Here is a 27,107-nt window from a genome sequence, read left to right as displayed (position 1 = left end):
TGGAAACAAAACAACGGAGAACTGGACAAACTTTCCACGTCCCCAGCCAGCCCTGTCCCGCCCAGTGCCACCAACAGGAAGGGGCACTGGCTCTGAAGTCACAAGTGCACGTGTGTGTGGCCTGATCCGGGACACGAGATCAAGGAGAGGGAAAGCGGAATAAAAGAGGGAAAACGCAACTGTAGGTTAGAACAGGCGCCAAGAGGGAAGGACCAGGCTCTGAACTGCCTGGCTCGGGGTCGCCTCTGCAGCTGGCAGACACAGGTGGGTGCTGCCTGGAGGCGGCGGCTCAGGCCCCGCCAGGTGGCCACTCCACACAGCCTCCAGTGCTCCCACACAGCCTCCAGTGCTCCCACACAGCCTCCAGTGCTCCCTGGTGCAGAGGGTTGGCTCACGCCTTGTCCTTATCCCCTGGCCCCAGCTCGGGGGCACTGCTCACCCTCATTCCCCTGCCTCTGGGGGAGAGGGCCCACTCGTGCTGGGTTGAGAACACAGCGTGAGCCCCTGACCTGGAGACTGCCGCCCCCACGTGGCAGAGGTTTCTTCATTTCAGGGGACAGTTTCCCGCCTGCTAATCAGGGACATAAGCCAAGGACACACAGCTCCACTTGGGGAGTGCATGTAACAGCCACACAGTGACAGGTGAACACGAAGGCACATCTTGGGCTCTGGTCCCTTCTGGCTGATCCCAGACCACAAGCGTCCCAGTTCCCACAGGAGGGTGACTCCCTCCAGGCGCTGGAAGGAGACAAGACGGAAACCCTGGCACCCCCAGGCTCCCTCCCGTGGCAGCCAATGGGCAAACAGATGCTCTGCCTCCAGCCAGGACTTAGATTTGCTACCTCGACAGTTTACACTCACGCGCTTCTCTGAAAACCTGAACAAAACCTCAAACGTTTCTTGGAAGCCACATGCCACAATCACACGTCGCTAACCACAAGTACTCAGCACCCAGACAGCTGTGCACCCCTCAGACTGAGTGAAGCAGGAGGGATGCCCCTCTGAGGAGCTGGCATGCGGGGTGCAAGGTCGGGGGAGGTATGGGACTCCAGGCTGTGGGTGCCTGCTCCCACACGCTCCAGGGTTCATTCTCCAGCCGCCCCCCCACCCTCCAGCTAAGGGGCAAGATCAGGGACAGGAACTGTATCTGCATGCGGTCACCAGCGCCCCAGTGGCCATGGAGCCCAGGCCACCTGGACGGGTGCAGGCGGCTGGAAAAAACCGGAGGAATAAGTGGAGAATACGGGGGCTTCAACAGGCTGTGCTGCACCCGGTTCTGTATCCTTGAGGGGACCCCACCCTCCCGATGAGGCCAAGACACATACACCGAACGCTTCGCTCAACTCCTGTTAACCCGGGCTCGCAGTCGAAACCAAGGGATGCTAAAGGTTAGGACGGAGAACAGGAGCTGCAAATCAACTCCCCACGGCCAACGTTTTCAACATCTCAGCAGTTTCTTCTGGAATGTACCTCAGAGTCATGGGCTTCTACTCTTATTGCTTGCTCTGTTTTGGACAGTCTCTACCGACGGACTTCTTGCTATGTAAAGATTTAACTCTCCAGCCACACCTCCTTCAAGCCCCTCTCGACAGAGTGATCACACCGCGTGTGGGGCTACATTTACAGTCAGTTCAGGTAATTAAGGCCGTGCAGACACCACCCAGGCAGAACAGGAGTGACTTAGGGGCCTTCCTGAACAGCTCACTTTTCACCCGCGTGTTTACTCACCGACTGAGCCCAGCCCTCGCTTTCCACATTCTCTCTCGGGTTCTGCCCACAGGCAGCTCCAGACACATCTCCTGCGTGTGGGCCCGTGGCCCCCGGTTCTGGCCTCGCGGGCTGCACGCCAGGCCTGGCCCCCTGTGCCCAACACCTTCTTGCTTTGTTTGGCCATTGGGAGACTTTATCACCTGAGGTCGTGAGACACCAGTGAGGGCAGGAGGGAGCCCCTCGCACCTATGCCTGGGCAGGGGGGGACTCAGGGCTCTGGCAGCGCCACTTCGAGGAAGGGAAATGGGTCCAGCCACAGCCATGGACACCTTCCAGACCCTGTATGTGCACTCACGACGTCACGTGAGCGTGCATTCTGCATTTCAGAGTTCGACAGGTGCCAAGGAAATACATACATGGCATGAAACTACCATGCCCGGCAGCCACGACAAGACCACGACCACGACCGCACCACACGGACGCCGGCAGAGGCACAGGGGCTCCAGCGAGAGCTTTACCTGGGACATCTGGCTGAAGTCGGCAAAGCCCTCAGCACTATTGAAGGACCCGCTTCCGAAGGGGTCCAAGGCTCCGAAGGGACCTGCAAGCAGCACCGGGAGAGGCAGAGTCACCGCGCGCTCAGGAGCACGCCTCCTGGGGCCAGCCCAAGCGTCGTCTCCCCGTTCTCCACAGCACCAGAGCAGAGCCAGGGTGGTCACATCTGTTTGTGGGGTGGTGACTCTGGTGAAGGTTCTCAACCAGGAGCGCCCCCCCGCCCCGCCCGGCCCACTCTGGCTTGTGGTTGGTGCGGCTCAGCCAGTTTGCGGCCACGCAAGCTAGAGGCACTCAGCCCTGTGGCTGGGCTGCCAGCCAGCATCATTCACATTCACAGAAGGAGTGACAAGCCCCCCATGGAAGGACAGACAGGGCCTGGTGTCTGTCCTGCTGGACCAGGAAGGGGGAGTGAGAGGGAGGGGACTGCCGCCCACACGGCTCATGTGGGGAAGTCATCTGTGGGTAGAGATTTCTGCTGAGATTTTTCCTTTGGTGGGTGGTGTGATTTTCCTGGAGTAGCCCACAAGCCCACCTATGAAGTCAAGCTCTGTAACTAACAAGCCAAGATGCTAGGCAAGGTGGCAGTACCAAGTGGGGCCTGTTCCCACAGGCAAGGTGGGGCGGGGGGTGCAATCCGCAAACCCTTCCCTCCCTTAGCGGCACCTAAGGGTTTTATGCTGTGAAGGGAGGGTCCCTCAAACCCAGCGCCCATAGGACAAGCCTCAACAGACCTTTGGATTTATTTAGGAAAAAAAGCCAAACATACAAACCAAACATTCATAAGGAAGACCGAGTAAAAAGTAACTAATACATTAGTGTTATTACTGAATTAATCCCTACAGCCAAGCTTCCTTCCCAGCAGATGCTAGCTCCCGCTCAGGAAGACAAGGGCCGTGGCGTGGGCCACTGCCTCAGGTGAGGATCTGGGTGCTACTTACTAACCACACAAACGCTGAGGAGCACCAGCTTTGGAAACAGGCGGGCCATTCTACCGCCCAGGGACGAGTGAGAAGTAAAAGCAGCCATTGGTCTCACCTGATCCTTTTGAGGAGACACTGGAGGATGAAAACGGATCGCTGGATTCAAAGGGGTCGAGCTGAATGAAAAGGAGAAAGGAGAGAGTGAAAAGCAGTTCCTGTGCCCATCACCCATTCATTCAACCACAAACTCTCTGGATATCTGCCCCAGCCATGGGGAGGACACAGTGATTTAAACCAAATCCTGGCAGAGTCCAATAGACCAACCTCTCCTGCATATAATACCAACAAATACCCTGGACTGGGGAAAAAAAAAAAAAGCAATCACCTGAAGACATAGGAAGTGAATCAAAGCAGCAAGACTTTGGAAGAGAACTGAAATTTGGCAGTAAACACACAGCACAAGGCTGAGCTTTCCAGGCTTTGTTTTATCTTGGCCCACTGCTTAGCTTGTGGGAGGCTCAGTTCCCTGACCAGGGACTGAACCCCGGCCGCGGCTGTGAAAATACTGAATCCTAATCACCAGACCACCAGGGAACTCCCAGGTTTTCCGTCTTGATAGCTACAGTCTGAGAATATTGAGAGGCTACGGACTCCAAAAGAAAACTCACTGTCTTTCTGCACTGAAGCTCAGAGGCGGGAATCCCAGGACAGCCACAGCCATGAAAAAGGGATGTGACCCAGCAAAAAACAAAAAGCCCAGTGGAGAATTAAGCTGTCTTCATACCTGCAAATGAGGCGGGCTATTTTTGTTAAGACTGTTGGAATTTACTGACCATAATTACAACATATAATCCAAAGAATGTTAAGTAACATCCTTATCATGTTAATCAACTGTTCTCTTACAAAGATCTATTGTGTTGACTAATTGACCAATAATCAAGTAGAGTGTCCCAGAAAGAAACCCGCTTGCACTCCCTCTTTAGAGTCTGGCCGGCGGTGCTGAGTATTGCCAGCAGCCCCGACATGCCCCGACTTCGTGTCCTCGTTTAGAAGCCTCGTCTTCTGCACGTGGCTTCATCCCCACGTGGCTGCAAACAACCTGAGGCTTTGTTTTATTGGGGAGTTATTTGGCCAGGGCCTTCTGAACAGCAGTGTCCCACTGAAGTGCTGGATATTATTTATTTAAGAATGAACTTTTCTTTTTTTTTTTAACAATAATATCCTTTCAGAAATTTCTAACTACTTTGTAACTGCATGACTTAACATGGTGATAAAACAGTTATTAAAAGACTATTTTTTCCAAAGCTTAAAAAGGGGCGGGGGGGATGTGAGGTCTAGAAAGGAGAGGCAGAGAATGGGAGTCCCACATTCCATGATAAGCTCTGCCCAGGTCTCAGGCTGACCCCTACACTGTGTGTGGGTGGGCAGACTCAAAGCAGCCTATAGCTAAGGCCACAGGAATGAAGCCACAGGCCAGACAGGGAGAGACTACAGTGTGAGTCTCACCAGTTAGCTGCCTGCTGAAACAAAACCATCCACACTCTTTGGAAGAATGCAACAGAATCAAGTCTCCACAACAGAGTACTCACAATACACAGGATATATCTCTAAGTTATTCAAAATACAGAGAACAAGAAAAATGTGGTTCTCAAGGGAAAAAGATAATCAATGGAGACAATCTCAAGATGACCCAGATACTGGAATTCTCAGATCAGAATGACTTTACAGCAGCAGTGACTGGGCTTAATGAGATAAAGGAAAATATGCTTCAGATGAACGACAAGATAGGACATCTTAGTAGAGAAGTGGAAACTACACAGATGAAACATGGACATTCTAAAACTGTAAACTACAGTACCCAGAATAAAAGCGTCAGTAGATTACCTAGCCAGCAAAGGACAAAAATGGGACTGAAGCTGAGATAAATCAGTAGAAATTACATAATCTGATGGAAAAAAAGAGAAAAAAAAAAGAAAAACAGGGCCTCAGGGAACTTTGAGGATAATATTAACACCTGTGTAACTGGAATCCCATAAAGAGAGAGAATAAAAAAGAAAAATTTTTTCGAAGAAATACTGGCTGAAAACATACCAAATTTGGTGAAAGACCTAATTTATAGATGTAAGAACTTCAGCAAACCCCAAGCACCATAAATAAAAAGAAAACTATATCCTGACCCTACATAAACTACTGAAAAGCAAAAATAAAGAGAGGTTCTTTAAAACAACCAGAGAAAGGAACATGTTACATGCAGGGAACAACTATCTGAAAGGCTGGTAACTTTTCATTAAGAACAACAGAGACTAGAAAATAACAGGACAACATCCTACAAGAACCAAAAGGAAAAATGATACTAGATCGGCCACAAATACACTCAAGGACGGCAACAAAGCAGCCCTGCATACAAGGGGTAATGTGAGCTCTTCAGGCTGAAGGAGGCAAAACCAGATCTTGAGAAAGGGATGAAGAACTTGAGAAATGCTGACTATATGGTGAAAGCAACAACTACTTTCTTCCTCTTTAAAACTGATCAGTTTAGTTCAATTGCTCAGTCGTGTCCGACTCTTTGTGATCACGTGGACTGCAGCACGGCAGGCTTCCCTGTCCATCACCAACTCCTGGAGCTTGCTCAAACTCACGTCCATCGAGTCGGTGATGCCATCCAACCATCTCATCCTCTGTCTTCCCATTCTCCTCCTGCCTTCAATCTCTCCCGGCATCAGGGTCTTTTCCAATGAGTCAGTTCTTTGCATCAGGTGGCCAAAGTCTTGGAGTTTCAGTTTCAGGATCAGTCCTTCCAATGAATAATCAGGACTGATTTCCTTTAGAACTGACTGGTTTAAAACTGGTTTAAAACTGACTGTAAAACTGGTTTAAAACTGATACAGTGGATTAAAGCAAAAATTATAATACTGTCTTAAGACATTTAATATATTTAGACATGTTACATTCTTAGGACAACTATAACAGAGACACTGCTGTTTGGGGGTGGGTGGATAAATGGATCTACGTGATGGCAAGTTTTTTACATTTTACATTGTGTTGTCTGTTGATGTTGCTCAGTCACAAACTTGTGTCCAACTTGCTGCGACCCCACAGACTGTAGCATGCCAGGCTTCTCTGTCCTTCACTATCTCCCAGAGTTTGCTCAAATTCATGTCCATTGAGTCTGTGATGCTCTCTAACCATCTCATCCTATACCACCCCCTTCTCCTTTTGCCTTCAATCTTTCCCAGCATTAGGGTCTTTTCCAATGAGTCACCTCTTCGAAATCTGTGTCCAAAGTATTGGAGCTTCAGCTTCAGCAAATGACACAGTAATAATTCCAAGTAGCCTACAAAAAGTTAAGTGTGAAAATGGCAATCCCTAAACCAACCTCTAAAAAAAAAAAAAAAAAAATAGTATAGTTAAAAGAGGCCAATAAGTACTATAAAATGGAATCCCAGAAAACATGCAAATAACCCAAAAGAAGACGGAGAGAAACAGATGAATAAAACACAGAGAATAAAAGAAAGTAAATAATAAAATAGTAGACTTGAATCTAATTATACTGATCAGTTCAGTTCAGTCGCTCAGTCGTGCCCGACTCTTCGCAACCCCATGAATCGCAGCACGCCAGGCCTCCCTGTCCATCACCAACTCCCGGAGTCCACCCAAACTCACGTCCATTGAGTTGGTGATGCCATCCAGCCATCTTATCCTCTGTCGTCCCCTTCTCCTCCTGCCCCCAATCCCTCCAGGCATCAGAGTCTTTTCTAATGAGTCAACTCTTTGCATGAGGTGGCTAAAGTACTGGAGTTTCAGCTTTAGCATCATTCCTTTCAAAGAACACCCAGGGCTGATCTCCTTTAGAATGGACTGGTTGGATCTCCTTGCAGTCCAGGGGACTCTCAAGAGTCTTCTCCAACACCACAGTTCAAAAGCATCAATTCTTCGGCGCTCAGCTTTCTTCACAGTCCAACTCTCACATCCATACATGACCACTGGAAAAACCATAGCCTTGACTAGACGGATCTTTGTTGGCAAAGTAATGTCTCTGCTTTTGAATATGCTATCTAGGTTGGTCATAACTTTCCTTCTAAGGAGTAAGCATCTTTTAATTTCATGGCTGCAATCACCATCTGCAGTGATTTTGGAGCCCCAAAAAATAAAGTCTGACACTGTTTCCATTGTTTCCCCATCGATTTCCCATGAAGTGACGGGACCAGATGCCATGATCTTCGTTTTGTGAATGTTTAGCTTTAAGCCAATTTTTTCACTCTCCTCTTTCACTTTCATCAAGAGGCTTTTTAGTTCCTCTTTACTTTCTGCCATAAGGGTGGTATCATCTGCATATCTGAGGTTATTGATATTTCTCCCGGCAATCTTGATTCCAGCTTGTGGTTCTTCCAGCCCAGCGTTTCTCATGATGTACTCTGCATGTAAGTTAAATAAGCAGGGTGACAATATACAGCCTTGATGTACTTCTTTTCCTATTTGGAACCAGTCGGTTGTTCCATGTCCAGTTCTAACTGTTGCTTCCTGACCTGCATACAGATTTCTCAGAAGGCAGGTCAGGTGGTCTGGTATTCCCATCTCTTTCAGAATTTTCCACAGTTCATTGTGATCCACACAGTCAAAGGCTTTGGCATAGTCAATAAAGCGGAAGTAGGTGTTTTTCTGGAACTCTCTTCCTTTTTCCATGATCCAGCGGATGTTTAATGCAATTATACTGATAACTGCATTAAATGTGAATGGAATAGATACTCCATTTAGAAGGCAGAGATTTCCAGACTGTATAGAAAAGCAAGGCCCAACTGTTGATACATGCTCAACACAAAAGACATCAACTTCAACTCCCAGATAGGTTAAAGTAAGTGGATAAGAAAAGATAAAGCATGCAAACAGTAAGCATAAGAAAAATGAGGTGGCTATTTTAAAATGTGATAAAAACAGATTAAGACAAAGATTATCACCAGAGGAAAAATGGAACCCTTTTAAAGAAAAAAGGTCACTGCATCAGGATGATACAACAATCATCAATATGTAGGCAACTGACAGCTTCAAAATATATGTAGCTAAACTTGACAGAATTAAGGGGGATATGGACAATGCTACAATCATAGGAGAAGAGCTTAACACCTCAGCAACTGGTAGAGCTAACAAACACCTTAAAAATAGATGACCAGTCCTCTATAGAACATAAGGGAAAAGAATAGGAAAAAGAATATACATATATGTATAACTGAATCACTGTGGTGCACACTAGAAACTAGCACAACATTGTAAATCAACTAAACTTTCAATTAAAAAAAGGAAAGGGGGGGAATTCCCTGGCTGCCCACTGGTTAGAACTCAGCACTTTCACTGATGTGGCCCAGGTTCAATCCCTGGTTGGGGCACTAAGATCCCCCAAGCTACACGGGCGTGACCCCCTTTAAAAAAATGGGGGAAAAAATAGACCTTCAGAACAACCACCTTGACTTAGCTGGGATTTACAGAACATTATACCCAACAATGGCAAATAGATACTCTTCTCAACTGTACCCTGTATGTTCTCCAACAAAGACCATAAAACGAGTCTCAATAAATCGAAAAGGACTGAAAACATACAAAATATGTTCTCTAACAACAATAAATCTAATTAGAAACCAATATTATAAAACACCCGGAGGGGGGCAGTACTGCGAAATGAAACAACACCCTTTAAGTAATCCACGGTTCAACAGAGCATTCACAGGGGAAATTGAAAAATATCTCAAACTGAATGACAATGAAGATGTAACATATCAAAATGTGTGGAATGTACTTAAAGCAGTGCCTGAAGAGAAATGCGTAGGTTTTTTATAAAAATAATTTTATTTATTTTTGGCTGTGCTGGGACTCCACTGCTTTGTGGGCTTTCCTCTAATTGTGGCAAATGGGGAGTATTCTCTACTTGCGGTGTGCAGGCTTCTCATTGTGGGGGCTTCTCTTGCTGTGGAGCCCAAGCTCCAGGCACTCAGACTCAGTAGTTATGGTTCCTGGGCTCTAGGGCACAGGTTCAATAGTTGCAGTGCACAGGCTCAGCTGCCTCACAGCATGTGGGATCTTTCCAGACCAGGGATCAAACCCATGTCTCCTGCAGTGGCTAGGTGGATTCTTTACCACTGAGCCACCAGGGAAGCCCAGAAATACATAGCATTAAACAATTACATTAGAAAAAGAAGATCCAATATCAATGACCTAAGGTTGGATCTTAAGAAGTTAGAAACAGAAGGCCAAAGTAGGGAGAAGGAAATCATGAGCAGAAATCAGTGAGACAGAGAACAAACAGGAGAGGAAAGTAACACAGCCAATAGCTGGCTTGTGGAAAAGATTAACCAAATCGATCCACACAGAGGTGAGAACACAGACCACCACCATCAGGAATGAAAGGGGGCCCTCACAACGGGTCGCAGAGACAGAAACGCTCCAGGTTAATCCCTGCCTTCAAGGAGCTCTGGAGCTAGGGCAGCAGACCAGTAGGTCCATGGACAAGTGAAAAACCAAGGCGTGGGTAAAATGAGGACAGAGGTGCAGCCTAGAGCACGCAGGAAAGCTACACATGGCCCTCACTTAGACGCAAAATTCTCATTCCATCACAAAGTCACTTCTCTGCGTTTTAAGTCCTCGCGGACACCAATTTAAATCAGGCTGTTGGGCCTAATGTACAAAACACAGGGCTTACTACTTGCTGGGGGTGGGGAGCACACTCAGCGCGGCAGCCTGTGCGTCTGGATTCCTCCTGCCACGGCGGGGCCCCCCTGGGGCAGGCTGATGCCAGTGTCGCCATCTGCACTGGGCACTCAGGCAGCAGGGCAAACCTGTGGGTGCGTGCGGCGCTCTGTTTCGTCTTTGTTGGGGGATGCAGTGGCCCAGCAGAGAACCCAGCCAGTGGGCCTGAGCTGAAGTAAAGGGGCACCGAAAGGGATGGACGGCTGACAGCTGTTCAGGACACAGAACACCCTGACGTGGGCTCACCGGACTGCTGGACGTGATACCCAGCTTCACAGGGCAAGCCTCCGCAGGGACCAGCAGAGATGGTCACCGTGCCATCCAGGAAGGAGGCTGGGCCTTCTCGCCTGCTCCCAGGGAATGGCCCAGCCTCTGACGGCTCTCACTTGCCAGGCTTCGCAAGCTCAGTCTGAGAGAGGGAGGCCCTGATTTGGTCCCTGCGGGTGGGAAGGGCTACCTTCATACAGAGAGCCCGCAGACGGGCAGCGCCGGGACAGCGGCCCTCCTGAGGGCACTCACCTTACGGGACAGCGGCCCTCCTGAGGGCACTCACCTTTGACGGTAAGGAAGGGTTCTTCGTGAACGGGTCTGAGGTAAACGGGTCGCTCTTTGTCTGCTTCTTAAAGAAGTCATCAGGGGTGGAGCCACGGAATGGGTCGCTTTCTTTGAAAGGATCCCCACCGAATGGATCTGGAAGGTGTTTTGGAAAGAGAAGAAAAAAACTGTCCCATGAATAAATGCTATGCTTAGTGAGAAAACTCCCATTTAAAAAAAAAAAAAAAACCACAACTGACTGACACCACTTATGTGAAATTCTAGAAAATGGAAAAACCATAGTGGCAGAAAGCCAGTCAGTGGCTGCCAGAGATCTGGTGGCACGGGGTGGAGGAGCAGGAGGGGGCCTTTAGGGACAATGCAGACGGTTGCTCTCTCATCTGGCCACACACACGTTGAAACACATCCGACTCTACACTCAAGATGGGCGAGTTCTGTGGTGTGTTCATTACACCTCTCAATAAAATCAGTAGGAACAAACCATGTGGGTAAGTCCAGAAGGAAAGAAAGCAGACTGGCAGCTGCCAGGGGCTGAGTGGGGGGCACTGGCAGACGCGGTCTCCTTTCGGGGTGACGGAGACGTTCTGGAACTACATGGAGGTGGTGAGTGCACAGCACGGCGAACAGACCACAGGCCAGTGGCATGTGCACTTTAAGACGGTTAACCTGTACTATGCACATTTGTCAGACTTCTGTTACACGAATCCCACCTCAAGAGAAACAGATAAACAGCAGGGGAGGAGATAAACAGGCAGCACGATGCCAACACCACCACGCCGAGTGTGTTCATGTGGGGCGCAAGCCTGGCAACCAGGAGGGGAGCCCCCAACCACCCAGAGGGAACAAAACGCTGGCCTTTCTTTCTTTTCTCTATGATGTGTACCAATTTTTTTTTAAGTATTTAAAAAAAACCCTTCCGTTTATTTTTGGCTGTGCTAGGTCTCTGCTGCTGCTCAGGCTTTTCTCTAGCTGCAGGGAGTGGGGGCTGCCCTCTGGCTGTGGTGCCAGAGGGGGCTTCTCTTGTTGCAGAGCACAGGCTGTGGGGCACGTGGGCTCAGAAGCTGTGGTGCATAGGGCTAGCTGCTCCCAGGCGTGTGGGGTCCTCCCGAGGCAGGGACTGAACCTGTGTCTCCTGCATCGGCAGGTGGATTCTTTACCACTGAGCCACCGGGGAAGCCCAAGATGCTGGGCTTTTGTGCAAAGTGATGCTGTCCTTCCCTGCTCACTGCACCGCCACCCCAAGCACGTGCGGGCAGAAGTGCCACTGAGCATGGGCACCACACAGGACACCCTGATGGTGGCACAGCGGGCACAGCAGGCACAAGCGACCGGGCGTCTGCACAGTCGTCAGGCACCAGGGGCTGGTGTTCTGGCTCTCGTTCTCATTGTGCTGTGCGACCGGCAGGAAGGGGCACCAGACTGAGAAAGGGAGGCACAATGGAGCTTCCTTCAGAAGCTTGCCTGGCACAGGAGGCGGCAAGGTGTTTCTCCATTTCCCTCAAGCTGAACTAGGAATGGGAATACTCTTCTTTTTAAATTTTATTGGAGGAGGGCACAGCAACCCACTCCGGTATGCTTACCTGGGAAATTCTACGGACAGAGGAGGCTGGCGGGCTATAGTCCATGGGGTCATGACGAGTCAGACACGACTCAGCGACTCAACAACAACAACAAAATAATTGCTTTCCAATGTTGTGTTGGTTTCTGGTGTAGAGCAAAATAAATCAGATCTATCTACACATACATTGCCTCTGTTTTGGATTTCCTTCCCATTTAGGTCATCACAGAGCATGGAGCAGAGTTCCCTGTGCTATACAGTAGGTTCTCGTTAGTTATCTAGGAATGGGAATATTCTGAGGACCAGTTCACAAAACATTTCTTTTAACTAACAAAGGTTGTTTTGGTTTTTTTTTTACCTGTTGAAGCCGTCTGTTGCTCGGCAAAGGGGTCACTCTGGAATGGGTCACCTGGATTAGAGAAGAGAGAACCATTCAGCTCTGTGGTGGAAATGACCTGGGCAGAGCAAAGTGGGAAAGCAAGGGTGGCCAGCGGCTGAGGGAGTTCATCATGGCAAGGATGATGAAGATGAAACAGAAAGAACTCGGGCTACTCAACGTGGGCCCAACGGTGGGGAAACGTAGGACCAGCCTGAATTCAGTCTCCCTATGCCCTGCTCACGGCTCACCCCTCCCCTCCCCATCACCCACCCCCTGGGGTTCCAAGAACCTGAGCCCCCAGAGCGGCCCCCTCCTCAGCCTCCTGGGACACCTGAGCCTCGGCAGCTTCCCGAGTCATCTCTCAGAACTCGGGTGCTTCCACTCCAAGTCTCTAACTGGAAAGGCACTCCCACTGCCCTCTCCCTGCCCTGGCATTTTTCTCAGGAAAATACAGATAGCCTTCTTGGAAATAGTTTTGCTCTGCAAAAAAAAAAGAGAAAACTTAGGAAATCTTGTTTCTAGAATTCTTAGTTATTCTTGACTCGTGTGTGGCTCTGGGTGAACTCGCTGTGGGAAGGCCTTAGAGACTGTGCATGTGGGGATCTGCTGTTTACTAGGGGCTCCATAATCACTGCTACGCCTACTTATCTTAGTCCTGCAAGGCGGATGCAATCTCAGGGCCAAGCCAGTTACCCGTGAACGTGGGTGTGTCACAGTGAGCTTGGAGCTCTTCCCTCCCCCACACAACACCATAGCTCTTCAATTACCCAGGTGAACTGAGAGATTCAAGAGGCCCGTTAGGCTCCAAGAATTTCTTTCCTCCCCCCACATGAGAGGGTGCCGCCAGTCACGAGACAACCCAGAGGGGCACAAAACAAACAGCCTTCCAGTGACAAAGTGGGCGCCAAATGAGGTACCTTTGAAGGGATCGGCTCCTTTAAATGGGTCTGATTTGAAGGGGTCTTCTGCTTGAAAGGGATCCGGATGCAATTCTTGGGCGTTGTTGCTAAATAACAAGGCTTTATTTTTGAAAGGATCGTCCTGTAATTTTGCGAAGAGACAGGACAGGAATTTCATTATTTCAGATTTAAAGCCAAGCACAGAATTCTATACCTAACTGGTGTATTTTCCCCTCTTAAGTGATGTGACCCAGATGAGAGTAGTTTTTATAAAAAAAAAAAAAAAAAACAAAGAAGAAGGATTTTAGTTAATAATAACGTCAACAACAGTCCATTCATTGTGATAAATGTACGACATTAATAACAGGGTAAGCTGGCTGTGGGTTATACAGGAACTCTCTGCACTATCTTTGCAACTTTTCCTTAAGTCTTCTAAAATGAAAGTCTATTTAAAAATCGTTGAGTGGAAGCAACCCAGGCATCCAGTGATGAATGAATGAATAAGCAAAGTGTGGCATGTCCATACAGTGGAGTATCACTCAGCCTTTAGAAGGAAGGAAATTCTGACACACGCAACACGGATGAACCCTGAAGACATCAGGCTAAGTGAAAGAAGCCAGTCAGCAGAAGACAAACACTGTGGGATTCTACTTCCACGAAGTCCGTAGAGCCATCAGATTCAGAGACACAGAAAGCAGAATAGTAGGTGGTCAGGAGGATGGGGAGCAGTACTTAATGGTATGAAGAAGTTCTAGAGCTTGGCTGTACAACATGAACACAGTTAACGTGACTGAACTGTATAATGAAAGATGGCTATGATGGTAAACTTTACGTTATGTCTTTTACCATAATCAAAAATATTTTTTAATATATCACTGTGTCAGAAAAAAAGTCCTGTTTTTGGAAATGTCAGAAAGAAAATGTAACAAGTCCCTCCAACGACTGCAGCTCAAAGCCTCCTTGTTCAAAGCTGCACCTCCCTCAAGCACCTTTTTAGAGAGCGTGTGCCTATGTGGGCATTTTTAAAAATGCCTGTTTCCACACCAAGAGGCACGATGGCTATTTACATCCAGAGAGGAAGTGCGTGCTTATGCAGTTAGAACTACTAGAGCATACACAGCACTTTGCATTTTTTCTTTAAAAAGTGCTTATTTGTAGAAACAAACAGCATATTTAAATCAGCGGTGGATGGGGGGGACTTGCTTTTGAAGAGCAAAGTTTTTATAGTGGAAAAATTACCTGAAAGGGGTTGGGGACGGACCTCACAATATAGCGGGAAAACAGTGCACTTGGTTTAGAAATACTGAGATATTCTGGTTCGGAAAGACACACCCTCAGTGAAAACACAAAGGTTTCACTATGACATTAAAAAGCACAACATCCTCCTTGAATCTGGCAAATGTGCCAGCATCCTTGGGGCTGGCGAATTCAGCCATTATTCCAACTGACCGAGACCAGGTGATGAGAGAGCCGGGGCTTCCGTGAAAACGCAGGGCAGTGACATCAGAGGTGCCCACGGGAGGGTCCTGACAAGGCTGGGTGACTCCAGGGAGCGGGATGTGTCTGAGAGGTACCAGGGCAACAGAAGCCCCAGGCTCCCGAGGAATGGACCAACACCCCTGCCCTCTGACGGACGTGGAACGGTTTTCCTTACCTGAGAAAGATTACCTGGGGCCTCCAACCACAGGGCTTTCCAAGGTGGACAAGCCAAGCCAGGTCTTGGGCAAGTGAGTGCCGATGTCCCCAAGCGTGGCGCCCACGTCTGCGATACACAGACTCAGTAAGGATGCTGTGGTGCCAACTACCATGAGATGCCCGTGCCAGCAAGCACCCAGTGGGGTCTGAAACAGACCAACATGCTGGAGGAGTCCTAATCTATGGAAGCCAGGCGGCCAGCAGGGAAAATCAACACCCTGCAGCCCTGGGGAAAGGAACATGTTTGTTCCTGAAGAAGAGACAGAGATGGTGAACGACCTGGATAAAGTAGTGAATTAAGAATGACAACTTGGAAAACTAAATAGAATGGAAGCTTCTATTTGGTTTTTAATTAGCAGTGACGTACCACTGCTAATTGGTACTTTTTTTTTTTAATGTTTTCAATTGCCAGTCGGAAGACTTGACAAGTAACTGGACGATGGCAGAGAAGACACTGATTCCTGGGTGCTCCGGCTGCAGTCCCCCTAACTGAAAGGCAGGTCTGCTATCTCTCTCAGGAGCAACTGCTTGGCCTGAGGTAGTAGCTGCTCCCTCCCCTTCAAAGGAGAAGCCTAAGACGACCCCGGCAGGATTCACGTGGTTAGGGTAACCATTTACCATTTACGGATTCCATTTCAGGTTCAGAGCAGAAAGCTAGATTTGCCCTGGCACAAAGACGCCATCAACTCCACCATCTGCTGACCACCTACTGAGGAACATGGAGCCATCCGCCCACCTGGGAGATGCAAGTGTGGTGGCCAAGCTCGCGGCAGAGAGCAAGCACCGTGAACAGGAGCTCCCTGACCAGTCTTAAGTTCTGCACGTCTCAGGAAACAGACGTGACAACTCCGAAAGGGCATCGAGGTGGCATTCTGCGACGCTCCTCGCCCTTAGACAGGGGCTGGGCGGTGGTGTGCCGGTGCAATCAACACCCTCAAGAGGAAATAAAAGCTCTGCCTGATAGCCACTGCCAATTCCCATGGTGCCACTACCCCACTGTGGCTGATGTCCAGTTACCAAAGGTGGAGCTAAGGTTTACAAAATTGCTATTCAATCATCGGCTCTGGAGAGCCAGCAAAAGTGGCTCCAGTAGGCCAGGGGCTGAATGTGGCAGGCCAGCCTGGCCTCCGCGATGAGTCTGTGGTGAAGCTGAATTCTGCTCCTCTCTAGCAGACAGGCTGGCTGAGCACCGACTCCAAGGATGAGAAGCCAGTACCCTTATCAGCAGATGAGACACAGGAATAAACACGGCTTTCAGATCCCTGCCATCTTGGACAAAGTCAAGTCACGTGAGCCTAACAGAAACCCAGTGACTTCAGTAAAACTGTCCAGACTTAGAACGCTCTAGACACACCTCTTTGGTTACACTGGTTCTCAGGAAACTAAGCCCCTTACTTTCATTCCCTTCGAAGAGAACTAAGAGACCTCCCTCTCCTTGGGAACAGTCTTGAAATGTCCAGGAGTGAACAAAAGCCCTCTTCACAGTGTTTATTAAGAAATGGAAACAAACCAAAAAGTGAGTGCTTTAAAGATTGTATTTGTGCAACAAGATATAGTTTTTCTTCCAAACAGTGGTTGTGGGTTTCTATGTAACACATGTGACGTCAACGTTTCAAGATGATTGACCATCATGTAAACATCTGTAATAAGATGAATAAAAATAAAGGCAAAAAAATCGGGGGGGGTGCCGGCGAGGGTGGGGAGAATCCCTATTTTCCAAATGACACTTCCCTGCCAACTTTTTATCCAAGGAAACCCATCTTATCAAAGCCTGCGCGACAGAGTTTAAGAGTGAGCTGTCCCATGAACTAAGGCGGAACACAAGCCAAGAGCTGTGAGGGCGCCTGGACAGACGGCACAAGAAAGAACAAGGCCATGAAGCTGGAGCGCGCTGAGGCAGACTGACGGCCAAGCAGGAAATTCCGCCTCAGGCGGTGCATCGAAGAGGACCGTTCACAGTCTATTCAGACGATGAAGCTGCCTACACAGGCCCTGGAGCGGATACGGAAATCCCTCGTTTGCCACTTCCAAGTGGAGAGGAATGTGTGAATGGCAGAGGGAGGAAGTGAGGGCCAGAGATGGGAGACAGAGGAGAACACCAAGAGCATCTTCTCAGCACTCTGGAGAATTAGGCATAAGCTTTCCCGTAAATCCTAGGGACAGAGCACTTGGCCACTGAGAAAAGAGACACATCGAGAAAGGCCCAGAGTCTCACATGAAGAGAGACAAAGAGGCTGAACTGTTACGAGGAGGGGAAGGACTCCACAAAGCGAACAAGGCAAAAGCAGGAGCCTGGAAGAGAGAGACGGCAGTGCAGGGCATGCGGCCAAAGGCTTTGGGGCAGCGCACAAGGAATCTAGAGACCAGCTGTGTCCCCCCGGCTCCCGCAGCAGCACAGAGACACCCTCATCAGCCCGAGTGAGCCGGAAACCGCACACGCCAGGACTCGGGGCCACGGCAGTGAGCTCTGGCCACAACGGGGGACTAAGTAACACTGTCTGGAAGCCAGCAGCCCCCCACCAGGACCCCAGCGTCCTGCGGTGTGAACCCAAGTGCTGACATTTCAAATGTGACCAACATTTCAGGAGATGGGCCAAATCGTGGGTGATACAGCAACACCCTGGGAGGGCTGATTGCCATTCCTATTGCTCTTTATCTCCACCTGTGATTCTTCAAGGTGCTCCTTGTAGAAACATGGACACACACACACACACTTTTCCATCCTCCCAATGAGGAGAATGTGGGGTTTCACAATCTGTGAGAATTGATCCCATTTTGGGGAAGCCCTCCCAATGGGAGGCACTAGCCCACAGAGATGGAGGTCTTCACAAACTGGTTTCACAAAGGATCCAGGCCTATCCTCGGCTTTGTCCCGGAGGATGCCGGGCGGCAGGGCTGGTGGGGAAGAGGCAGAGCAGCTGCAAAAAATGAGCAACACCCTGCACTTGGATAGGATTAAGGTTGGCGAGGGCTGGATCCAGCAGGAGGGGCCTTCACTGGGCCCAACATGGGACCCAATCCCAGGACTGGAAAACACTTATTCAACCTTTACCATGGCTCCAAAACCTCCCCTCTCTGTCAGGGAGACGCCTGCGCTCAGGTCTGCTAGGCTGCTCAGGCTGACGCCGGGGGCCCCATCCAGCGTCTCATCGTGCTGCTCCAGGCCGCGCTGGGCTTCCCGGTGGCTTTCGTGCAGCTGGGAGAGCCTGCTTCTGGCCTGGACAAGGAAGACATGGTTGGCGTGGAGGAGGGTTCAGGCGGAATGCATCAGGCAACGCATTTATCTCTCAGGGCATCCCGCCCCAGATGATTCAAGCAGATAAGTGAATTACCTGTCTACAGAGCCAAGTTTACAAGACTTGAGGCTGCTCATAAACTGAGAGGGAGAGAGATAGAGAGAGAGAGAGAGAGAGACAGAGAGACAGAGAGAGAGAGAGAGAGAGACTCCCTTCTGGCTGCCCTCAGGCGGCCTCTTTGTATCCCCGGTCCCTGAGAGAGGCAAGTGTTCAAATACACGTTTGCTGATTCGGAATGAACTGAAATGGGACAAAACCCAGATTCACTATCTATTCAGAGTGGTGTTCAGCAGCGATTTCACTTTACAGGACTTTTATTGCCCCATTTGCTCCTCCTTGTTCCTGGAGAAGGCATGCGAGGCCAGGGAAAGGACAGTGATCTGTGGAGGCAGACAGACCCGGCTTTATCTTAACAGTCTCCTGCACACTGGTGACCTCACCTCTGTTTGCTCTTCTCAAAAATGGAACTGATGAGTAACAGCCCTCTCGCACTGTCTGGCAGGGTGGCCTTAGTAAGTAGTAGCCATCATGTTTAATATCATTATTATTATCACTAACATACATTTATGTCTTTTGCTGCTATTTTATAAAGGCTGGAGGACTGATGCTGAAGCTCCACTGCTTTGGCCACCTGATGCTAATAAGAACCAACTCACTGGAAAAGGCCCTTCGGCTTGGAAAGATCGAAGCCAGGAGGAGAAGAGGGCAACAGAGGATGAAATGGTTGGATGGCATCATCAACTCAACGGACATGAGTTTGAGCAAACTCCGGGAGATGGTAAAGGAAAGAAGAACCTGGAGTGCTGCAGTCCATGGGGTCACAAAGAGTCGGACACTGAGCGACTGAACAACAATAACAAAAAGGCTGAGTGGGAAACGACTCTACCGATGTTAATTAACAATAAAGCACACTGTCAGTGTCAGGTGCTCAGTCGTGTCCGACTCTGTGACCCCCATGGACTGTATGTAGCTCACCAGGCTCCACTGTCCATGGAGTTTTTCAGGCAAGAATACTGGAGTTACGGTAGCCATTGCCTTCTCCAGGGGATCTTCCCACCCAGTGATCAAACTCAGGTGTCCCATATGGCAGGCAGATTCTTTACCATCTGAGCCACCAGGGAAGCCCCAAAAAGCACAATATATGTTATCAAATCCCTGAGGTTTGAGTTTGTAATCAACTTTTGCCTGTAAACTGGCAAAAAGAGCCAAGAGATCGATTCAGTCAAAAAAGGAAGCACAGATGTGCATTCTGATATTGCCAAGGTCAAACATAACCTTCAGTGTGTAGGTGGGACATCTGAGGGCCAGCAAGGAGGCCTCTGGCTGTTCCATGCAGGGCAGCGGCTGCAGGCCTTGGGGCCTTCTCCCCAGAGAGGGCCAGGGAGGGCGGAGCCCCTGAGGGGGCGGGGCCTCCTCGCTGTGCCGCCTTTGAGCTGCATGGGGACAGACAGCATCCTGGACTCTGTCCTCTTGCGTGTGCAAGGACCCAGGCTGCTGAGACAGGTCCTGAACCAAGACTCTCTTCAAACCAGTTAACGTCCTGCGCTCAGCCAGCCCGCACCCGCTCCAGCAGGGAAGCAGAAGGCTGGTGAGGCAGAGCAGACCCCACAAAGCCAAAGTCAACATGACGGGGGAACATATGCTGGGGGTTCTCAGCACTTCACCTTCAGGCTGAACAAAGCCTCCCGAGGAGAGAACCTAATGTGGATGAGGTGGGCAGGAGCCACGGAGACACCTACTGCAGCGCAGTCACCTCCGGAACTGCTGTGCTTGTGGCCCCCCCTGCTTGGCAGGAGGCCCCAGAAGCCACATCCCACTCCCACCCCAGCCCCAGCCAGGGGTGGCAGGCCCTGCCCCACCCTGCCCCCTTGCAGATACCTGGTTGATTTCATCTTGAGTGGATTTTAGGGACTTGATGATAGTTTCCAGTTGAACTTTCCCAGCCTGGATGCTCTGTTCCAGCTGCGTCTCCTCCTGCTGCAGTCGGTTCAGCTCAGACTTGGCCCGGTTCAGGTCGTCTTCCTGGGACTTGAGGTCAGATTCCTGAGACTGGATCTGCGTCTTCAACGAGGAAATCTGAAATGAGATGAAATGCGACTTTGAGGAAGAATTCTGGTTCGTGTTTCTTGAGATGAGCTGACCCAGGGAGGGAGATACCAGCCCGAAAAGTGGACGCCTGGCTTCCTTACAGGGACCCCTCTCCACACGTGGGAGAGGCATCAGCAATCTGTCTGTCCCTTGAGGCTGAACATCCCCTCATCTCAGAGATCTGCTGAGGTCACAGCCTCCCTGCTTTGTGACAAGCAGCAAAGACACCCGGGGGAGGTGAGATGGGCATGCTGTGTCCACAGGCCAGGGTGGTGTGTCCACACATAGGTTCACACTTATATGTCTGACAAGGCGGGTAAGACGGAGATCAGGCCACAGATGCTTGGACACTTTCTCAAATGATCCGTTCAACAACTCTACTAAACCAGTAGAGTTTAGTAGAGTCATGGTGAGCTCAGGGAAGTTCCTAAAAAGCATTCTCCTCCTGCTGGGCCGGGGGCGTGGGGAGATGACGACTCACCATCTGGGTCTCGTCCTGGCACTTCTGCCTGACGTCACTCAGCATGTCTCGGAGCTTGGCCTTCTGCTGGTCCATTTCATCCAGGCGGTCTTGGGCATCCTGTTTTTGAGCTTCCAGCTCTTGCAAACTACTTGTTTCCCGGTCTAAATCATTTTGTAATTCCTAGGGAAGGGTCACATGAATTTACCCGAGACTCATTAAAATGGGGACACGTCCAAGCTAACTGTCACAGCCGAGGCCGGAGCCCCCAAGACGGCCTCCAGGGACTTCCCTGGGGGTCCAGTGGCTGGGACGCCAAGCTTCCACTGCAGGGAGCCAGGGTTCAATCCCTGGTTGGGGAACAGAAGATCTTGCATGCTGTGCAGTATGGCCAAAAAATAATAAAAATTATTTCAAAAAATAGAAAGATGGCCTACAGAACGACACATACCACAGCGACCAATGCACACATCCCGGCGCGGCGGCCCCAGTTCAATCTCTCACTAAGGCCCTCAGGAAGTATTTACTGACGTCCTAAGAGAGGCCAGGCACCAGCAGAGGGGCTGGGTTCCTGGCAAGAGGAGCACTTCAGTGACTGGTGGTCATGAGGGGGGAGGGAAGAGGCGTCAGTCAGACATACATGAGCAGAAATGAATGGACAGCTTGGGTGCTGTCGGTCAGGGTCTCAGGGGCGTGTGGAGACCAGACCAATGCTGCATGAGGGGGGAAGAGCCCAGGGAAGCACGTGGACCCAAAGGACGAGCAGGTGGCAGCCAGGAAAAAAGCCAGGAAGGTGAAGAGAAGATGGGGGCCACAGAGGACCTGTAAGAGCAGAGGATGCCGTGCTCCACCTGGATCAAAGAAGAGCAGGCTGAGAGCACCCGAGGCCACGTGCCACGCCACAGACGCCACTGGCTTCTGCAGCCAGAAGCCCCCGCGGTTGGCCGAACGCGGGAGCAGGACATGATGGTTCCCAACCGCTAAAGCTCCTCCAGGCGGGAGAAGCTTGGCTCCAAGACAGCCACTGCAGGTGTCCTCGGACTTCACTGTTAAGACTTCCAGGGGAAGGATCCTAGAGGTGGAAGGGCGAGTTTGAAAATGTGCACTGTCTATGATGGCAAAATCTGAAAGCGATGTAAATTTCCAAGCGGAGCTGGCTGGACTTTCAGCACAACGCACCCTGAGGGGCACTGCACCCCGCGGCCGAGCTATAGAGCGAAAAGAACAAGGCATGCGGCAGAGCATGCACGTGCGAGGCACACCAGCACTTGTGCACACAGGAAGGCAAGAACAGGCACAGATATCTCTCCTTAAACACACACAAGACCTTTGTGCGAGGCCTCTGGGGGAAAGGGGGTGGGGGTGGGGGGTAGGAGGCGTCTCTGTCTTATTTTCAACCAGGTGAATGTCACATCTACCTGCAAGGCAGAGAACTAAAGGAGACAGAGTGGGAGGGGAGAGTGCGGCCTGAGGCTGACACGAGGAAGCAGTGGAGCTTGAGCAGGGACTCAAGCTGTGGCCAAGGGCAAGGCGGCGGCAGCCTGGGCACGGGGGTGGCTGTAGGACTCGAAGGGGGCGGTGGACTCGAGGTGACCCCTGGGGGGTCGGGGAGACAGGAGTGGAGAGACCAATCCCCAGGACCGGCTGGGGCTGCCAGAGGCTGACGTCATTTCAGAGCACAACCCAAAGGGGATGCAGGGTCTCCCTTTCCCTGCTTTTCTAGTATTTACAGAATACGTATTCATGCATTTGGCTGTGTCGGGTCTTAGGTGTCTCACGCGGGATCTCAGGCTGTGCGCGGACTCTCTAGTTGTGGCACCTGGCCTTAGTTGCCCTCGGCCTGTGGGATCTCAGTTCCCCGACCAGGGATCGAACCCGCGCCCCCTGCACTGGAAGTCAGATTGTTTACCACTGGTCCACCAGGGAAGTCCCTCCCTCTCCCTGCTTTGAGGACGGAAAGTCATGGCTCGCTCCTCTTTGTCTGCCAAAGCACATCTCTGAGTTATTTGTGGGACTGGGTTTTCTGCTCCCCAGTCTCCTTGTCCCTGACCTCTAATTTGAAGAACAGACCTTGAGTGTGACAAGTCTGGAAGGGATAAAACCAAATGTTTTTGAGAGAAAGCTATTGGCAGAGTGGAAACGTGGGTCCGCCACATCCAAGGGAAGGACAAGTGATGGTGGAGGCAGGGAGACAGGGGAAGAAGGAGGGTCAGACCCAGCAGCTTCGTCACGCGAGACATCAAGGAATCTGGGCCTCTTTCTGTAACACAGAGGCGGTCGTGGAGGAGCCCAGGGGAAGACGGACTGCCAGCTGCTGGTTAGGAAGGATGCCGGGGTCAGAGTGGAGGAGGTATCTGAGCAAAGAGAAGACAGAAAAAAAAACCCAGACAACCTACAGACCCAGGTCAATCCCAACTGGAATGCCAGTCGTCTTCTGACATGCAGACTCCAAGACTCAAAATGAAATGCAAGGGATCCAGAACAGACAAAACAGCCTTGAAAAATCCAAAGTTGAGGATGCATATTTTCTGATTTCAAAACTTACTACAGAGCAACAGCAATCAAGACAGTGCGATTCTGGCATAAGGAGAGACAGGAATCAGTGGGACAGAATTGAGAGGTCAAAAACAAATCCACACGTCTATGACCAATTGATTTTTGAAAAGGGCCAAAACAACTGAGTGAGGGGAAAGAAAGAACAGCCTCTTCAAGAAAAGGACCTAACTGGCCCTCCTCGTGCAAAACAATGAGGCTGGACCCCTACCTCACACCATACGTAAACATTCACTCAAAATGGATCAAAAGCATAAATTTAACAGCTAAAACTACAAAACTCTTAGAAGAGAATGTGGGGTAAATCTTTGTGAGCTTGGATTTGAGAATGGGTTCCTGGATATGACACCAAAAGTAAGGGTACCAACTTCCCTGGGGGTCCTGTGGTTAAGACTCCTCACTTCCAACATAGAGGGTATGGGTTCATCCCCGGTTGGGGAACTAAGATCCTACAGGTCGAGTGGCACAGCCAAAAAACTAAAAAAATTTTTAAAAAGAGCAAAAAATGGAATAAATAAGCCAGACTTCATCAAAATTTAAAACTTCTGTGCTTCAAAGGACCAATGTCAAGAAAGCAAAAAGACAACCCAAGGATGGGGACATGATATTTGCAAATCACTTAACTGATAAGAGAATTTATCTGGAAAATATAAAGAACTCTTACAACTCAGCTACAAAAAGGCAAATAACCCAATAAGAAATGGGCAAAGGATATGAGTTGGCTTTCTCCAAGAAGATATACAAATGGCCAATGAGCACACGGTAAGATGCTCACCATCATTAGGGAAGCGTCATGGGGAATGAGATACCACTCCACACCCACTAGGAAGGCTATTAAAAAAAACAGGACTAACATCAAGTGTTGGTGAGGATGTGGCAAAACTGGAATCCTTATGCATTATTATTGGTGAGAATGAGAAATGGTGCAGCCGCTTTGGAAAACAGTCTGGAATTGCCTCAAAGGGTTACACACAGAGTTACCAAGTGACCCAGCAATTTCACTCTTAGATATACATACCCAAGAGACGTGAAATCACAGGTCCACACAAAAACCTGCACGTTAATATTCACAGTGGCATCATTTGCAATAGCTAAAAAACAGAAAAACCCAAACAGCGATGAACTGGTGAACAGATGAATAAAGTGTGGCAACCACACAATGAAGCATATATTCAGCTATTAAAAAAAAATGAAGGGGCTTCCCTGGTGGCTCAGTGGTAAAGAATGTGCCTGTAAATGCAGGGGACGTGGGTTCCGTCTTTGGTCTGGGAAGGTCCCGCATGCAGCCGGGAAACGAAGCCCGTGCACACAGCTACTGAAGCCCGCGCGCCTAGAGCCCGTGCTCCGCACCCCTAGAGAGCAGTCCCGCTCACCACAGCTGAAGAAGGCCCACACGCAGCAACGGACCCCCAGCACAGTCAACAACAAATAAATAAAACAGAGAATAAAAAATAAATAAAAACCAAATAAAAGATAAATAAATCTTTAAAAAAAAAAAAGAACAAGAAATGAAGCACTGATACATGCAACATGAATGAACCTTGAAACTACACTGAGTGAAGACAGGCCAGACACAAAAGGCCACAGTATATGATTCCACTGACAGGAAATGTCCAGACAGGCAAATCCAGAGGTGGAAGGTACACTGGTGGATGCCAAGGGCCGGGAAGGACTGGGGACCCCTAACGGGTATGGAGGTGCTTTTTGGAGGGATGAGAATGTTTGTAATTGACTGTGGGCACAGCTATGCAACTTCGTGCATATTCTAAAACCCACCGAATTATACACTTTCAATGGATGAATTGTAAGCTATGTGAGTTACATCTCAATAAAGCTGTTGTTAGAAACACAAAACAGAACAGTAAACCAGGCAAAGATGCCACAGGATCTCACTAGGACAATAGTCATGGAAATGGAGAGACCCCCTCAGGCAGGAGGGGGAAGGGGGGCCTTTGGGGGCGGAAGCTGAAGCTCCCACCGCTTAAAACCCAACATAAACTGGCCTGAGGACCAAGGCCTCCTAGTCAATGCTAGGCCCTCTGGAGCCCATGCTGGCAGGCGTGACAGATGATCTCCTGGCCAAACCCATCTGGGAAAAGGCAACAGGAACCGGAGTCAAACCTGGTTCTCACAAAAGAGCTTTAATACATACAGTGCTCTGAGGGGACCCTGGTGGTCCAGTGGTTAAGACTCTGCCTTCCAATGCAGGGCGCAAAGGTTCAATCCCCGGCCGGGGAAGTAAGATCCCCCATGCTGCACATGTCATGGCCTGAATAAATAAATAAATAGTGTTTCGTTGCTGCCTAAGGAGCTGCCATCTCGTTAGAGTAGAGCCCCATCCTGGTCTGAGTACAAATGAGGCTCCCATGCAACAGGGGCTGGCCTGGCTGGCACTGGCCCCGCTCCAGCTCCGAGGGGCTGTGGGGTGCACAGGGACACCACATCTCAAAGGCTACCGGAGTGTGCTGTCAGAGCCCAGCAGCAAGGTTCTGGGGGGCCTCATCCAGCCTGCTGTGCAGACCAAAGGGACAGCACCTCCAGACACCAGACTGACCTGACAGCTTTCTCAGAATCGCCCAGGACCTGGGGACTGGTTTCCCTGGAGTTCAAGGACGTCACAGCACCCAGATCCCCGGGGACAGAAGCCCGTATGGAATGACAAAGACACGAGAGGGAGGACCGGCCAGGCATTCGCGTGGCTGGCTGGGCCAGGGCCGAGGGGAGATGGGGGATGAGACCAGCATCCCTGCACCAAACAGGATGGAGGCTGAGTGATACGGGAGGGCAGTTCCGGGACATGGGTAGAAATCAGAGGGCTGAGATGACAGCAATACAGCAGAACAAGCAAACACCCAGAAAAATAGTCCCTTCACCCGTGGCCTCATACATGATGCAGCAAAAAAGCAAAACAAAAAATATGACGACAGAGGCAGGCTGTTCCCTGCCTTTTGATCCAAAACATGCCAGGGGACCATCTAAGGCCCAACCCCCGAAGCCAACGTGTACAGAGTGAGAAGCCAGGAAAGAAGCGTCTGGACACTGCAACGTGTGAACCAGTGAGAACCCACCCTACCCCGCCTGCAGATGGAAGCTGTGACAAAGGACACCTCCTGCCTGGTAAGCGGGCACTGCGCGCTGCCGGTCCACTGGGTGTCTCATGACATCCCCCAGCCCTCGTGGGACAGGGGAGGGGGAGGGCGACAGAGTGCTGCCCAGACCCCTGAGCCTCACTGAGTCCGGTGCTGCCGCCCCTGGCCCGGCTCAGGCCGCCGCCCTAGGAGGCGGCCCAGAAGAACCACCCACTGCAGGGTGGTGGGAGGGCGCCTGCACATCACATCAGATGCTGCTCCCAACACTGGTCCCTGCTGCCGGCGGGAAGCTGCAGGCAGGAAGACTGAGGCCGGGAGGCTGAGCCAGCGCCTGCAGTCCCCCAGGTGAGCCACGGTGGGGCCACAGTGCTGACTGCTCCACCTCACTCCTCTCCCCCCAGCTCTGAGCTCAGAGCACTCAAAGGCCCCACAGAGACCAACAGGCCCAGCAGTAGGCATTCTCAGGGGGGTGGGGGGTGGAGACAGACAACTCGCGTTTCCCCCTGGTGGCAGAGCCATTCTCTATTTGTTGAGACCTGAGGCATCTTGGGAACCAAGGTGTCTTCGAGGGTGCAGCTCCTAGGCACTGACCACTGTGTTTCCAGCATAGCCTCA

General features: G+C 50.4%; 1 protein-coding gene across 6 annotated transcripts in view; it reads right to left on the bottom strand.

Moving 5' to 3' along the window:
- EPS15L1 (epidermal growth factor receptor pathway substrate 15 like 1) overlaps positions 1-27,107 on the bottom strand; it is a 106,627-nt gene that overhangs the window by 24,635 nt on the left and 54,885 nt on the right. For 5 of the 6 annotated variants that reach the window (XM_055542016.1, XM_055542026.1, XM_055542042.1 and 2 more), the window contains exons 14-21: positions 20,872-21,033; positions 20,181-20,378; positions 18,059-18,223; positions 13,330-13,453; positions 12,392-12,442; positions 10,474-10,610; positions 3,301-3,361; positions 2,229-2,311 (exon numbers count right to left, since the gene is read on the bottom strand). In XM_055542016.1, the coding sequence (XP_055397991.1) occupies positions 2,229-2,311; positions 3,301-3,361; positions 10,474-10,610; positions 12,392-12,442; positions 13,330-13,453; positions 18,059-18,223; positions 20,181-20,378; positions 20,872-21,033 (981 nt within the window). The remainder of the gene's footprint in view (positions 1-2,228; positions 2,312-3,300; positions 3,362-10,473; positions 10,611-12,391; positions 12,443-13,329; positions 13,454-18,058; positions 18,224-20,180; positions 20,379-20,871; positions 21,034-27,107) is intronic. The other variant, XM_055542035.1, reaches the window with a different exon arrangement.

Source organism: Bubalus kerabau, chromosome 1, assembly GCF_029407905.1.
Source record: "Bubalus kerabau isolate K-KA32 ecotype Philippines breed swamp buffalo chromosome 1, PCC_UOA_SB_1v2, whole genome shotgun sequence".
NCBI classification, from domain to species: Eukaryota; Metazoa; Chordata; class Mammalia; order Artiodactyla; family Bovidae; genus Bubalus; species Bubalus kerabau.
Note: the sequence above shows the minus strand (reverse complement) of the source record. Positions and strands in the feature narration are given on the sequence as shown.